General features: G+C 42.8%; 1 protein-coding gene across 2 annotated transcripts in view; it reads left to right on the plus strand.

Annotated features, from left to right (window-relative positions):
• CPVL (carboxypeptidase vitellogenic like) overlaps positions 1-14778 on the plus strand; it is a 112022-nt gene that overhangs the window by 81368 nt on the left and 15876 nt on the right. For both annotated transcript variants that reach the window (XM_088797676.1, XM_088797677.1), the window contains exon 12: positions 6581-6763. In XM_088797676.1, the coding sequence (XP_088653802.1) occupies positions 6581-6763 (183 nt within the window). The remainder of the gene's footprint in view (positions 1-6580; positions 6764-14778) is intronic.

Here is a 14778-nt window from a genome sequence, read left to right on the forward strand (position 1 = left end):
ACAAACAAAATGCACTCCTTCTGGAAGTGAGCAGACACTCTTTCCTCCAACGCAGATAAAAGCCACTTCCCTTCCCTTTCAGATGGAAGTGAATCTCAGCTGCCTGAGGATCCAGGAAGGAAATGAAATAAACGAATAGAGTTGGATTGAGACCTATTGATCTTTCTGTTTTCCCCATGACAAAGACATGGATACGGAGAAATATTTTTCTCTTCTAACAAAAACAGTAGCATAAGCATTGAATAAATGACAACTGCCCTTGCACCTCTGTGGGGGTGAGGAGGGACACTAAGGAAGGGGTGGGACGGTGTCTAAGGGAGACAGCAACTGCGCAGTGTTAGTTCATTGTGGCCCAGGGGAAATACAGGCGCAGCATGGTCAGAGCTCCCAGGGTTTGAATGCTGGCCTCTAGTTGCAAAAACAACATCACTATGTAGACTAAATTAATCTATCTGCAAGCTGAATGCAGGTAGTCAATTTAAAACCTCTGTACTGCACTCTAGAAGTTTATTTTTCAGATTATTCTTGATAAGGAGTAGCAAAAACATTGATAAAACCCTGCTCTTCAAGCTACAGGACCTTTTTTACATCTCGTGTCCCATTTGGCTCTCCTAACAACTTTAGGTTATAGACATTCCTCTTCATAGGGAGTATGTAGGGAAAGTTAAGGCTCAGCGTAAGTAGATGACATAGCCAAGGTCACTATAAGCACAGACCTCAGGAGGCTGAGCGGGGCTGGGGCTCAAGGCTTCTGTCTGCAAGTGTCATACTACTTTTATAAGCCCCTGCTGTTGGTTTCATCAAATCAATGACCTCGTGCAGCTGTGGTAGAATGCTAACTCTTACATCCTAAATCCCAGTTGTAATCCACAGGTAACAATTCTGGAGCTATTTAACAGCTATGTTGAGCTATTCAAAGGCAATGATAATAATAACAGCCAGTATTAATTGGACAGTTAGTATATGCCTGGGAAGCAGACAGCTTTACCTCGGTTGTGTTGTGTAATTCCCTGAAAGAGGAAACGGAGCTCGAGACAGGGTGAGTGACTACATTAAGATAATCTTGCTAGTAAATGGCAGAGCTAGGAGTCCAACCCAGCCACAGAGCTTGGGTTCTTAACTATAAACATGTATCCTTCATTCCAGAGTCGCACTTACCTTTAGGTTTGCTCCTTGCATGTGGAATTACAAACAGAATGCACCACCTGTTGAATGTGTTCTTTTGGGGGATAGTGACGAGGCAGGGAGGCAGTGTAGAAAGCCCTCTTAGAAGCACACAGTTGGGACTCAGGCAGATCTGAAGTTGAATCTGTCACCAGTTGGCTCACCTCCCTGCTCCTCTGTCACCTAAAAGAGGATAAATAACACCTGCCATTGCGGTGTTGTGAAATCATGGATGTAAAATGGTTACAACATAATAAGAATGAAAGTGTTCAATTATGATTCAAAAATGTCCTTGTAAAAAGCTATGCTTTTTACCACACTTTTTTAGCATCTAAGCATGGGGAAATTCCTTGCGATCTTGAGTCCCATGCTTCAGAACTAAAAGTTCCTTTAAAAGAGTAACTTATGAACTTAAGGCTTTGACTACCACAAAAATACTGCCAAGATGCCGTGCCCAATGTGTGTAAAAGTCGCAGTGAAAGGCATGTTATTTCAAGAGTTTGAATACATAGGGTTCAGGTTTATCCTGGCTGGATTTCCTCCTGCTGTAAGCCTTTGTCTGAAAGAGTGAGATTGGTCCCCAAGTATTGGACGCACAAAGACCATCCACATACTCTGAAGGTTTACTTTAGAAGTGCTTTGTTGAATCAAGTCATTTTCAAATTATCAACCTGCTTGAGAAGGAGGAAGACCTAGTACTTACTGAACTTTCAGTTTGTGACAGGCAGTGTGCCAGGAGCTTTGCGTCCATCTCATTCATTCTCACTACACTGAGATGAAGTCTGATCGTCTTCCCGTCCAGGAAAGGGAACTGAAGCTGAAGGAGGTTAAGCCTCGTGTCCAGGGCTTCTCGGTTACTGCACCCTGGGGCATGTGTGCACCGGTCTAATGGTGCATGAGTTTGGATTTCCAGCTTTTAGCAATAGAAACCTCTGGCGACTTGAAGCATGAAAGGAATAGACGTGGAAGACATGATGGGTCACAGAGTTCACAGAACAATTGAAGAACTGGAGTATGGAAAGATAAGGACCAGGGAGAATTCTGGGGATCCCGGTGGCAAAACTAATGGGCAGATTCATCAGGGAACCCTGGGTCATTCTGCCCATTATTCAGATTCTAGGGAAAGGGCATTTGAGTGCCCTCACTTAGGTCACATGCCCATCCCTTGCACAGAAGAGACAGAACACTGCTTGGCAGTCTCCACTAGGGCTGTATCCTTGAGGGAATGCGAGTACACTTACCAGGAGAAAGAAAAGTAGACCCAGGCAAGCAAAAGAACAGACGATCACTACACAGCATTACAGAAAGCCTGTAGAGACAGCAGCTGACTAGACCCTGTAAGTGTTGATAGGTTTCATGGTAAGGGCTGTGGAAGAACTGAGTGTTAAGGGAGGTCCCTTCTCAAGGCGCTGATGCTATTCCACAGCTACGTCACCACGGCCACTCCCTACACCCAAAGTGAGGCATCTGTCACCAGCTGGGTAATGCCTTCACACACGTCCTTGTCCATAGAACCAAAGTGCGAAATGACTGAGCGATGTCACCAGACTTGGATAAACAGACCAAGATCGTTTCTGAACTGGAGATGTGAACTATGACACACGCAACCAACTCACCATTTCCATAGGCTTTTGGAAGCACTAAACATTTAGCTCTGGGGAGTCCGTAAATGCTTGTTGGTCTGAAGGAATTTAGTTGTAGTCTTAAGGAGTTCTAGGTAGAAGTTTGGAAGTTTGGGATCTGGGGCACCTTCTGGCACCTCACTGTATCACAGTTTCCGAAAGTGGAGGTGGGTGATGTAACCCTTCTCGTCCTGATGGTGAAGCAATGTGAGAATAAAGCCATGTGTACAGGAAAGCACTTCAAAAAATGAAGAACATTATAAAAATGCCTGTCTCATCTCTGCGTTTTGACAGGAAAAAAAAAGATGCTTGTAATCCAAATCACCTAGTGCCATCTCTTACAAATGCTTGAATTCTGGAATGTGTTTTTAAGAGCATCTATGAACAAACTAAAATTAGGCTTTTTACCTAATTGCCATGAAAAAGTGAGAGCCAGTAATATTTGAGTTTGCAGAAATGATTCCCCAATAAAGACCCATCTTTTGCCTAACAGAGATGCTTAACTTCCTGGTATTATTTGTTTTATTATTTTTTCATTATAAAAGCATCCTAACCACACTTACTAGAAAACAGTCAAGTTAAAACAAATCATCCAGTCTTCCAAACGACTAGTATTTTGATATATTCTTTTCCCAAGTTTGAGCATCTTTTTATAGTAATTATAAGGCACAAGTAATGGAATCATAGTTTTTCATTGATTTCTCAATAAGAAGTATTTCCCTATGTCTTCGCATAACCATCAATTTCAACAAGCTAAACAGTCAGACCTCCAAGTAGTAAAAGAAAAGAAAATTATCTGAAAGAAAAATCGTGTGCCTTTGCTCCTGAACTGAGGCCTTACAGCAGACTAGAAAGGCAAGGGAAGAAACTGGTGTTGAGGGTGCTGCCAGGTAAACCAACTCCAACCAGCCCTTTCCTTGCACCGTGTTTCCTTAGACTCGCTACTGAGAAGGGAAGTATAGCTAAAAGCTGCATTCATTTCTGTCTCCTCTCTGTCTTTAGACCTTGTTGCTTAAAATACCAACCAGCCTCAGGGGGAGAGTTGCCCCAGACTGTCCCAGTTTTAGCCCAAAAGTTCTGCATCCTGGGAAATTCCTCAGCTCAGGGCAAACCGGGACAGTTCGTCACCCTACAGGGAAGAAATGGAGCAAATGTGTGCAGGTCCTTCATAATTGCCCAACCTGTGGGGGTTTATGCCTTGTCGGAACTTCTCTGACCATCAGGATGTGGGGAGCCCACGTGTGTCTGTTGGCTTCGAAACCACCCACCCCTACACTCCACCCACCTGACTTCTCAGCTCACTGTCACTGAATCCTGCAATATCCCTCCCACTTTGCCACCCAGAGGCAACTGGATATTCCTGGGGCGGAGGGGGGGGGGGGCTGACGAGAGTAAATGTGACATATGGATACAAATAAAAGCTCTGGAATTCTTATATTTAATGCTAGCAGCCTTAAATGCCAGCGCTGAAATCACTTTGCTTGATCATTAATCTGATTTCTTTTTTGGTTTCATTTGACTTATGTGCCCTTTAGAAGTTAAAAATGTTTTCCTTGCTTTGCCAAGGAAGGATTTCTATGTGCCCCCCAAAGTAGGTGTTCCCTACATCACATTCACAAAATTATGCAGGTCAGCCCTTCGCTGCCTCATTCCAGTCTTACTTAGTGCCCTTGTGTATGTGAGTCTGGAAGAACAGGGGACACAGCTCACGGATGGGCTTCAGTTCAATTCAGTTCAACAAACTAAAATGTATTCGAGTGCTGTACACCTAAGCCTGTTTTTGCTATAATCTGTGGATTTCCATCCCTTAACGATGAAACGAATCGAATGAAATCCCTGTAATCGATTTCAAAATATGCTGATAATAGTAAGGCAGTTAGAAGAGACACTCAAAGACACAAGCTTTTTGTTTAGTGGCCACTGAGAAGAAAATGCGAGATCCAATTGTGTGCTTGATGGGGAATCAGGATCTTTTCATTGAAGTCTAGAAGAGGAATTACTTTATAGATGATTATCTTTGTAAATCAGCTATAATCAGGCCTTCCTAGAATGGTGAAGTATTTAAGCCTTGTTTGCTGGTACAGCTCATATTTAATTGTTTCCATACTGTCGGCAACACAGCTGTAAGAGTTTTGCACGGACCATAAGTATTCAAGGTCTTTGAGGCAATTTCTTTGTATAAACAATGCAAATTTTTATTGCTATAGTGGAGTTGAGTTGTTTTTTTCTTTTTTAAGAGGCTTTAAATCGACCAGGGTTTTTCCCTTTGGGTTTCTGCTTCAGAGTGTGGAGGTGGTGATGGTGACTGGATAACATGAAAGACCCCACGTCCCAGCAGCAGAGGCCCAGGGCTCTTTCATCTTAGGCTGAGCTCTGGCCCACTGCTGCTTGAGGATTTGGAGTGTGTAACAGTCCTGGGCTTTTCAATTATGTGTAACCCTTTTAAGAAACCTACTCCAGGAAGGCAGAGGTGGAAACATATGCAGCAAAACATTTTATATCCAAGTTGAGGATGCAACCAAAGGTCTTCACATGAGCCAAACCAGAGTGGAGGAAAACCTCCTTGCTGGGGATAGAGTGACCATACCTTACGAGAATTAATATCATGTGATTGCATAAAAATAGCCGAAGAAGAGTAGAAAACAAAAGAGGAGGTTACTCAAATTTCTATCACCTCATTAATCAACTGTATTCATTTTTTAAAGTTTCATTTCATCTATGTGAATAGGCATACCTATTTTATTTAACCACTTACTAATTATGCAACTTTCAGATTGTCTTCAAGATTTCATTGTAATAAGACTAATGAATATAGTTATATAACTTTTTTATTCCTTTAGGCTTACTTTTATAAAATACATTCCAAAAATTGGGTTTATGGGGACAAAGTTTCAACATTGAAAGTCTTTGTGTTGAAAATGGACCATTGCTTTCCTGAAGGGTAGTGCCACTTTACACTGTCCCAGTGGTGTCACAACTTCCTCAGCATTGGGTATTATCTGAATTCTTTTCAAGTAAATTGAAACTGTTTTGGGAGAAAAGATAAGAGTTGCCTTCGAGTTATTTCCACTATAATATCCCTCAATTTTTTTTTTTGGGGGGGGATATGTTCTGGGAAAGAAAGGCCAGTTTTCAATGTTGACAAACGGCTATCATAGTTAAGAAAAGATGTTGGAAGTTGCATGGCAGACATAGTTGTTGCCTCCAACAAGTAACAAAGATGAGGCACCTACGTCTGTCTGTCTACCTCAAAAAATTATGGTTGCCACTGTGACATCCATGTGGGAGGGGAGAGCAACATAGATTAACAACCCCCAAGAGAATGGCCAACTCACCAGCTACTGCAGTGCCCGGAAGCGATCTTAATGAAATGCAGGCCTCATGAAAATCCGAGGGTGTAGGATTCCTCAGTTTCACTACAATGCTGTCACTGCAGCCCTCTTCTTAACACCGCTGTACATCCAAGGATATGATATCACTGGGATATACAGCATAAACACGTTTGCAACGAAGAGAAGTCTCTATGCAGATTCTTATGAAGAATCAATCTTTTGGCAACATTCAATGGTTAAGACAAGGCTTGAGTTTATTTCAGGTTGTTGGTGCATGTGCCCAACTGGAAGAAAATGCCCCCACTGATCTCCGGGGCTGGCCTCTCTGAACACTGCGTCAGAGAAGCTCAAGGTCCCTTTTCTGTCTCTTGCGCCTGCGCATGCGCACACTTCCTATAACCTAGCTAGAGTCTGACTTCACTTGCTGAATCCTGCGTTTTTACCCGGCTCAATTTCCTTTAGGTTCTCATCTACAATGGCCAACTGGACATCATCGTGGCTGCTCCCCTGATGGAACGCTCCTTGATGGCCATGAATTGGAAAGGATCCCGGGAATACAAGAAGGCAGAAAGAAAAGTTTGGAAGATCTTTAAATCTGATAAGGAAGTGGCTGGTTACGTGCGGCAAGTGGGTAACTTCAGTCAGGTATGAAAATGCTCTGTGGCATGCAGGTTGTGGAAATGGACAGTGAGGTTTGCACCAAATCCTGAATACCCAGAAGGCATGGCTGGCCTTAAGCAGAGTCACACTCCAGCCAAAATGTGTCTTTTGTGGTCCCACTTTCCACAGAGATGACCGGTCTGAGTTCGTATTAAAGTGCATCAGACTTAATGTAAAACAGGACAAAAGTGGAGGTATTGTTCAAGACATAAGATAACAATCAAAAAGGCAATACTCAGCCCTAAAAGGCGAATCATTAATGAGAGAATTAGTCTATTTTGGAACAAAGGGGAGCTTGAACATATTACTGGAAGATGATTCAATGAAATGTCCTCTGGCAAATCTGTGATCACACTTGTATTTTACACATAGAGCCCGGGGCAAAATCCCTCTAGCTGATGCCCCGAGTGCGACCTCCACTGTATGGGTCAGACATTATTCCTGGTCAGGCCTGTCCAATGAGCCTCAGGTTTGCAGGTCTCAGGCCTTCAACGATAAATAAGGCTTCTTCAATGATTACATGACGATTACACGCTTCACCTGCAGAAAGCATTTGGCGAAATTAAGAAAGCCCCTCGGTAAGCTTTTGCTTAGTCAAGAGGAGAAATTTAAATCTTCCAGACTTGATCGGTTTTTTTCCCCCACACTTTTTTATTTGAGGCAACATTGGGATCTCAATTCTGTACCTCTGGGTATTTGGAATTATAGCTTTCTAAATGCTCGAGTTTTCCACTAGGCAGATCTATGGTCCAAATAGAAATTAATCAGAGGCATGCTACCCTACACGTATCGTGCTTTGGGATGATAAATTAGAGTTCACAAAGACTTTCATAAGGGATCACTGGGTTATGGCATACATTACTCATTTATGTTAGAAGAAATAGTAGGTCAAGTAAAATTATGGGTATTTTAATGTAGAAAGCATACCTTTGCTTCCCCACCCCAGTCATTCTAACCACTAAATCACATGTAAGAAATTTAAATATTGCACAAAATGTTAACTGCCTTGGACAAAGGAAACAGTTGAAAGACATATTTCTGGACTCAAGTGAGAGGAAACTCTACCTTGGAAAAATTATAACATTATAGTTTCTAAATCAAGATAACTTAGACCAAAGAATTAAACACTGGTAGCATGACAAACTAAATGACTCAACAGAAATAATTCTGGCAGTATATATAGAGGGTGCCAAAAAAATGTATACACTTTTTAAGAAAGGAAAAGACTATTAAAATTGTAATACTCAATATGTGCTATTAACAAAAGATGAATACAAAGTCACATTTGACTTCTGCGATTTCAGAGGTGCTCAATGTGGTTACATCAGCGTCCAGACACTTCTGATTACGGCAAACTACTGCTTGAGCAACGTTGACCAAAGTGTCCTCTTGTATACATTTTTTTGGCACCCCTGGTATATATTAGGTCGAAAAACGGGACCAGGGAAAGACAGAAAGAAGAATGTATGTTTCCATGTAGAGAGATCTGGGGAGAAGATGGAAAGTGCTGTGTCAACAACAATTCTTGCCTCCCTAAAGCTGCATTCAGGTTTCCAGCCCCTTAACTACAACTTTATGGTAGTTCATTGGTTTTGTAGCCTCTTGGCCCCTGAATCAACTATTGTTTTCATGGGGAGAGGTCTACCGAATGTCACACTCAGCTTGTTGCCCTTCCCTTTACTTTGAAAGCCTGGCCCTTTGTGGTAGGCAGAATAATGGGCCCCCAAAGTAGCCCTCTTCCTAATCTCTGGAGCCTGTGAACATATCATATGGGAAGAATGGATTAAGGCGCTATATATGGAAATAAGATTGCTACTCATCTGGCCCAGAGATGGGGAGATTATTCTGGGTTATCCGGAGGGGGCTAGTTTCATGACAAAGGCCCTTATAAGTGAGTGAGGGAGGCAAATGAGTCAGAGTTAGGGGGAGAGTTGAAGATGCTGACTGCTGGCTTTGAAGATAGAGGAAGGAACCTGGACGCAAAGCATGCAGGCCCCCTCTAGAAGCAGAAAAGGCCAGGAAACGGACTCTCCCCTGGGGTCTCCCGAAGGAACAGAGCCCTCCCAACATCTTGATTTTGGTCCAGTAAGACCATTTCGGACTTCTGACCTCCAGAATCACATATTACAGACGTTTACGTGGTTTAAGGCACTAAATGTATGGTACTTTGTTATGGCAACAATAGGAAACTAAAGCACCCCTCGTGCCTGAGTAAATCTTCAGGACTTTCAGATGGATGTGTTCAGTATTTTGTCCAGCTTTTCTAGTTGTCCATAGGAGGAGGATTGAGAGCAACAAATCTGCCTGCCAGGATAAGATGTGGCACTGGCTGCTCTGTCTTTTTTTTTTTTTTTTAACATTATATCACAGATATTTCCAAAGTTACAGTATAGATTCTTACTTACCTTTAAATGATATTCCACTGAGTTGCTATAATTAATCTTTCTTAAGTCTCCTCTTGTTGATCATTTCATATGTGTTTCAGCAGTTTCGATCTACATCCACTATTTAAATAAATCAGTCAAAAGATACACTATGATGTTTTGTGTGTGTCGTGCGGGGCGGCCTGTGGGGTCTCTGCTCCCGCTCCCCATACAAGAACGCAGGATATGGTGAGGCCAAAAAGGAACACCCACGGAGCCATAGGTAGGGGAGTCATACCACTACGGTCTCACTGGAGGCTGGGTTCACTGGACGTGCGACCTGCTGTCCCTTTTGTCTGCAACCCACCGGCGACCCTCTTTCACTCTCCTCCACTCTCCTCGGCTCTCCTTCGTAGCCGCAGCAGTTATATTAGTGGCTAATGGCTCAATGGCTACAACTGATGGCCAATCAGCCCCAGCTGATGGCCATCTACTATCCGAGCCAGCACCCCTCCACGTGAGGCCGAGAGCCTGTAAACTACTTTCTGGGGCTCTGCCCCCACAGTGTGCAAAATAACAAAAGAGAAAAAGGAACAGAAAATATGGCAATAAAAAGCATCACAGGGGTGGGCTCTTCGACCTGTATTTGTGTTCAATAATGATGAAGATAGTTTGGGCTTCTTGAGCACTAAATCTATGCCAGGTGTTATGATTGGTACTTTGTGGATATTATCAGAACAGCCTAGCACATTGCATGATACCTTTTCCATTTTATACATCAGGAAATAGACTCTGAGAAGGTAAAGAATTAATCCAGTATCATCCAATGACAGATTGGGATTCAAACTTTATTCAGTTTGCGCATGTAGCCTGTTTGCCTGTGTCTGTTGTATCGCCTCTGATATTTAATTCCCAGCAAAGTGGGGAATGTTAAAAATCTTGTTTGATTTTTTTCATATGTCTGGAAGCTATTTGTTAGGTGTCCCTCAGGTGCAGTATAAAAGAGATACTTGCCAATACTCCTAAGGGTTTAAACATACCTCCAGCAATATATTAGATAGAGCACAAAGGTAGTTTGTGGCTGGAATCAAAGAAATATTAGTTTAATAATAAAATGCCCAGATGTTTTTATTTCTGACTGTATCCTCCCATTCTGACCAGGTGGTCTGGCTGCTACAAGGTCAGCAGGATTAATGTGATAAAGTCCCTTCTATCAAGGAGCTTTGACTCAAAGGAGGGAAGGGATGAAGGCAGACAAGAAGGAAATATATACCTTATTAAATAAGATAAAGTCAGAAAATAAAACTGGATGACGAGAAAGAGCATCAGTGGCAGGTGGTGCAGGCACTAGTTTGGATGGTGGACGTAACCAAGAAGGCTCCCTGCGGAGGTGAGATGCTAGGGCATGAAGGGTGGCCACGTGCAAAAGTGGGCAAGAGTTTCTGTGCAGAGAACGTCGAAATGTGCTAAGAGGCACAAACAAGCTGGATGTAACTGAGGAAAGGAAGGAGAACCAGTGAGATTGGGGTGTGGTAAGGAGTAGGGAAAGAGGCGATAAAGCTGGAGATTCGGCTGTGACCACATCATGTGGGTCCTTGTGAGTCAGGATAGAGTTAGGATCCAGAGAGCTAGTCACCTCCCATATGATCACACACACACACACACACACACACACACACACTCACACACAATACATACAAATACATACATACATACATATATTCTGTCTTCTGGAACTTGATTATACCTTAGCCAGTGGATTGAGCGCTGAACCAGAAGTCCTCACTTCTCGCTCTGGTCCAGGATCCTTTCCAGTTCAAATTCTGAAAGTCTTCATGTTATCCTCTTTGGTATCATGACGTTAACATACAAACCCTTAAGTGAGATCTTTTCTCCTACAAGAAAAAAATTTGCTTTTTTGTCGACACCTTTCTGTCTGAGGGAATTTTTTACTTCAACCATTGATAATTGTCACTGAATTGAACTGTGTACCATATTTGGTTATATATGCATACGAGTATGTGTCTTTGTATGTCTGTGTATTTACACACATGTATCTATAACATATGTTGAAACAGCATGAGTATTTGAGTCAGGAAGACCACGATTTGCATTCTGAATCTTCTATTTAATAGCTGTATGACCTTGGACAAGTTTCTTACCTCTCTGGGCCCCAATTTCACCTCCTAAAAATAGGGATAGTAATAGTACCTACTTGCTATGGACTGAATTGTGTCTCCCCAAATTCATATGTTAACACCCTAATCTATGATGTGACTATGAGAGACAGGACTGCTAAGGAGATAACTAAGGGTAAATGAGGTCAGAAGGACAGGACTCGGGTCCTTATGAATCTAATCCCTTAAAGGCTAATCCCATAGATGGGATTAGTGTCTTCAGAAGAAGAGACACCAGAGAGAGCTGCTTGTGTGCTCTCTCCCTGTCTGTCTGTCTGTCTGTCTGTCTGTCTCTCTCTCTCTCTCTCTCTCTCTCTCTCTTTCTCTCTCTCTCCTCCCCCCCACCCCCGCCCCCATATGAAGACACAGCAAAAAGGCAGTCTTCTGTGCACCAGAAACCAAATGGGCCACCACCTTGATTTTGGACTTCTCAACTTCGGAACTGTGGGAAAGATTTCTTTTAAGAACAACAGTCTATGGCATCTTCATAGGATTGTTGAGGGGATTCAATAAACTAATAAGTTTTGAGCAGTACCTGACTCATAGCAAATGTTTGCAGGTATTTTTGTCATTATTATCACTTATAAGAATATATGTAACAAAAGGTAAAGGATACATAGGAAAAGTCAAGATCAGGGAAAATGTTTGATTGAAAATCAACCCTTAGGGGAATGTGGAAATAGTAAGATTTAGGCCATTAAGGGCCAACATGAATGTTGAGCTGCCAGAGAGCGGTGGCCATGTCACTCGTCCTTTTGTCTGTTGCATGGCTTTAGAGGGAGGATCCCACCAGAACACTCAGCGTGTCCTCCAGACCCTCTGATGGCTGCCTCTGCCACTTGTTATGTGACGTCCCCAGCCCAGCCTCATGAACGCTGCAGTGCCTGGCTTTGCCCATGTGTCCTGCTCGGCTCTGTGCATCCAGCTTGGGAGGGCAGCCAGATTGCAGCTGTAGGACACCCTGTGCCACAGAGGTGGGAAAAGGGATTGGCCGCCACTCAGAAACTTGTGGCAAATATCACACGAAGCCTGCTGCCTCCTCTCGTGAATGCAAAACACATTGAGAGATGAGACGGCACTTCTCTGGCTGCCAAAAAAACGGGTAACAACAGCGGCAAGGCCCACATGTGTTTGTGATAGGGAGTGTTTCACCACGCGGCAAGGGATCCACATTTTATGTAGGCGACTTAAAAATGTTGGCGGGCTCCCGCCCCCTTAAAGCCTCAGCGTAGGATTGGGGGTAGAGTGTGGACATGAGGGCGGAATGAATAAGGGGAAAGAGCTCCCGTGTTAACAAAGGCATTCTCTGTGAGGCTTAGAGTGAGGATACTGTCCAAATGTCAAGCGTCTGATAATGAAAAAAAAACAGACCTTAGCCATGGACTTGCTTTTCAGACACACAAAACAGAAGCATGTGTATGTGTCTGCCAAAAAAGAAACCTCACTCTCTGCCAAACTCCACAGCTCTTAATTTAAAAATCGAAACCCAAGTAGACTTGTCTTCAGATGGTTGCTTAACATGTCCACTTAAAGGGATGACAGCTCTCTCCGGGGAGCAATGGGGTCCTGAGAGAGGGAGCAGGTGTCCCCAGGTTGTCCCACCAAGCGATGCCTGGGGAAACCAAGGGCCGCTCCGGCTCGCCTTTGGAGTGCGTGAAGAACAGGTGTCGTTTGTTGTCCCTTGCTGGTCCTGACCTAGAGGTAGCAAGCCTTTCTAAGGTACCTGCACCAGTCTAGGAATAGGACAGGGCCTTGTTGTCATCTGGATAGTAGCCTTTTCTGAGACTCCCATTGTTCATCTGTAACATGCCAAGATTGGACTGAGTTATCTCTAAGATGTCTTCTAAGAAAGATCGGAAATAATCCATTTTTCATTAACTCCCAGAGGGACTCCGTTAGCAGGACATACAGGACAGTATAGTGGCCTTCAGAGTATACATTTATAGGTATGGATATGTACACACACACCTGCTATCTATACACACACACCTCACGGGTATTGACTCTGGTGTATATGTGTATATATATATGTGTGTGTATACATATGTAAGTAAGTAGGTATGTGTATATATATTTGTGTACGTGTGTGTGAGTGTGTGTGTGTAGAAATATGTTGACTTAATAGCGTTATAATATAGATCAGAGGTCTGATCTTTTCTCCTTGGCAGTAGCAACCCATGACCGTCACTACTGAGGCCACCCTGCTGCTCCCTTTTGGATCTTTTTTCCCCTTCTGTGTCAGAGTTGCTGTTCATGATCTCTTTTGATGTTCTCACAGCTTTTGAAATGCAGAATGTTTTGTTCTTACATCACTGAGTCGTCATTTTAACCCCACAGAAGTTTTGACTCCATATTTAGAAATATGAAATTGTAGTCAGAATACTGGCAACGCTGATGAATTTCTTTAAGAACATTTTTCTAGAACAAACTTCATGAAGCTAAATTTTCTGACGAAAGCGTTGCAACCGTTTCAAATTTTTCTATCTTTATTCCACTGAAAATATTTTTGTTGAGACTAATTATTTTCCATATGAACATTGAAAGAGAAGTTGGAGTCGCTGGTCAGTTTTCATGCTTCTCAAATCTTAGTAGCTGTAGCTTCTGCTGTTACGACTTTTGCATGATTTCCAACAAGTCTGTTTTTCCTGTATTTTCATTATCAGTATCAATTCAATTTATTCAATAATTTCAGGATGGATTATCTCAGCTAGGTAACATTTTACAGCTGGAACAAATTTTAGATTTAATTTTCCAGATAGGGAAACTGAAGCCCAGAAGTTAAGTGACTGTCTCAAAGTCCCCTACCCATTTCAGGTCGGAGCTGAGATTAGATTCCAGGCCTCCTGGCTTCCAGCCCAGTGGTTTTCTGCTTCACAAGACTATTCACCTCGGGAATGACACATTGGCAGCCGTGTGCTAGTATAGTTAATATTGGAACCTGCATACATGTCTGTCCTAATGACAGCAGGCCTGAGAAATAATGTATTCAACATCCAGAGTTAGCTCTGAAGTCACACGTGTGTGCCCACCTCCTATAGATAGAGAGAGTATCAGGGTTTTTTGAAAGGTACTAGAACCTAGTAGATGGTGAGGCCAGGCTCATCCAGTGTTAAGAAAAGGTATGCCTTTATCTGGGAACTTTTGATATGAATAAAAGAACAGATGCTAAAATTGGCTAAAATAAGCAGAGAAAACATGGCGGGTGGAACCTTGGAGTGAGAGTATACAGGGCTGGGCACAGGCAGAGGGCACAGTCTGGTTTTTAGTCTGGAGCCTGGAGAATGAAAGCTGGGAGAGAAACTCAAACGTGATCGTAAGGCCGTGGTGGTTGGCACAGGGGTGTTTGTTGTTTAAGCAGTGGGGAGCCACTGAAGGTTTGGGGGTTTTCCTTTTCAGTGTTGTTTTTATTTATTGTGGTAAAACATAGAACATAAAATTTACCATCTTAACTATTTTAAGT

This window comes from Rhinolophus sinicus, chromosome 4, assembly GCF_057876585.1.
Source record: "Rhinolophus sinicus isolate RSI-liver-muscle chromosome 4, RSI-T2T, whole genome shotgun sequence".
NCBI lineage: Eukaryota > Metazoa > Chordata > Mammalia > Chiroptera > Rhinolophidae > Rhinolophus > Rhinolophus sinicus.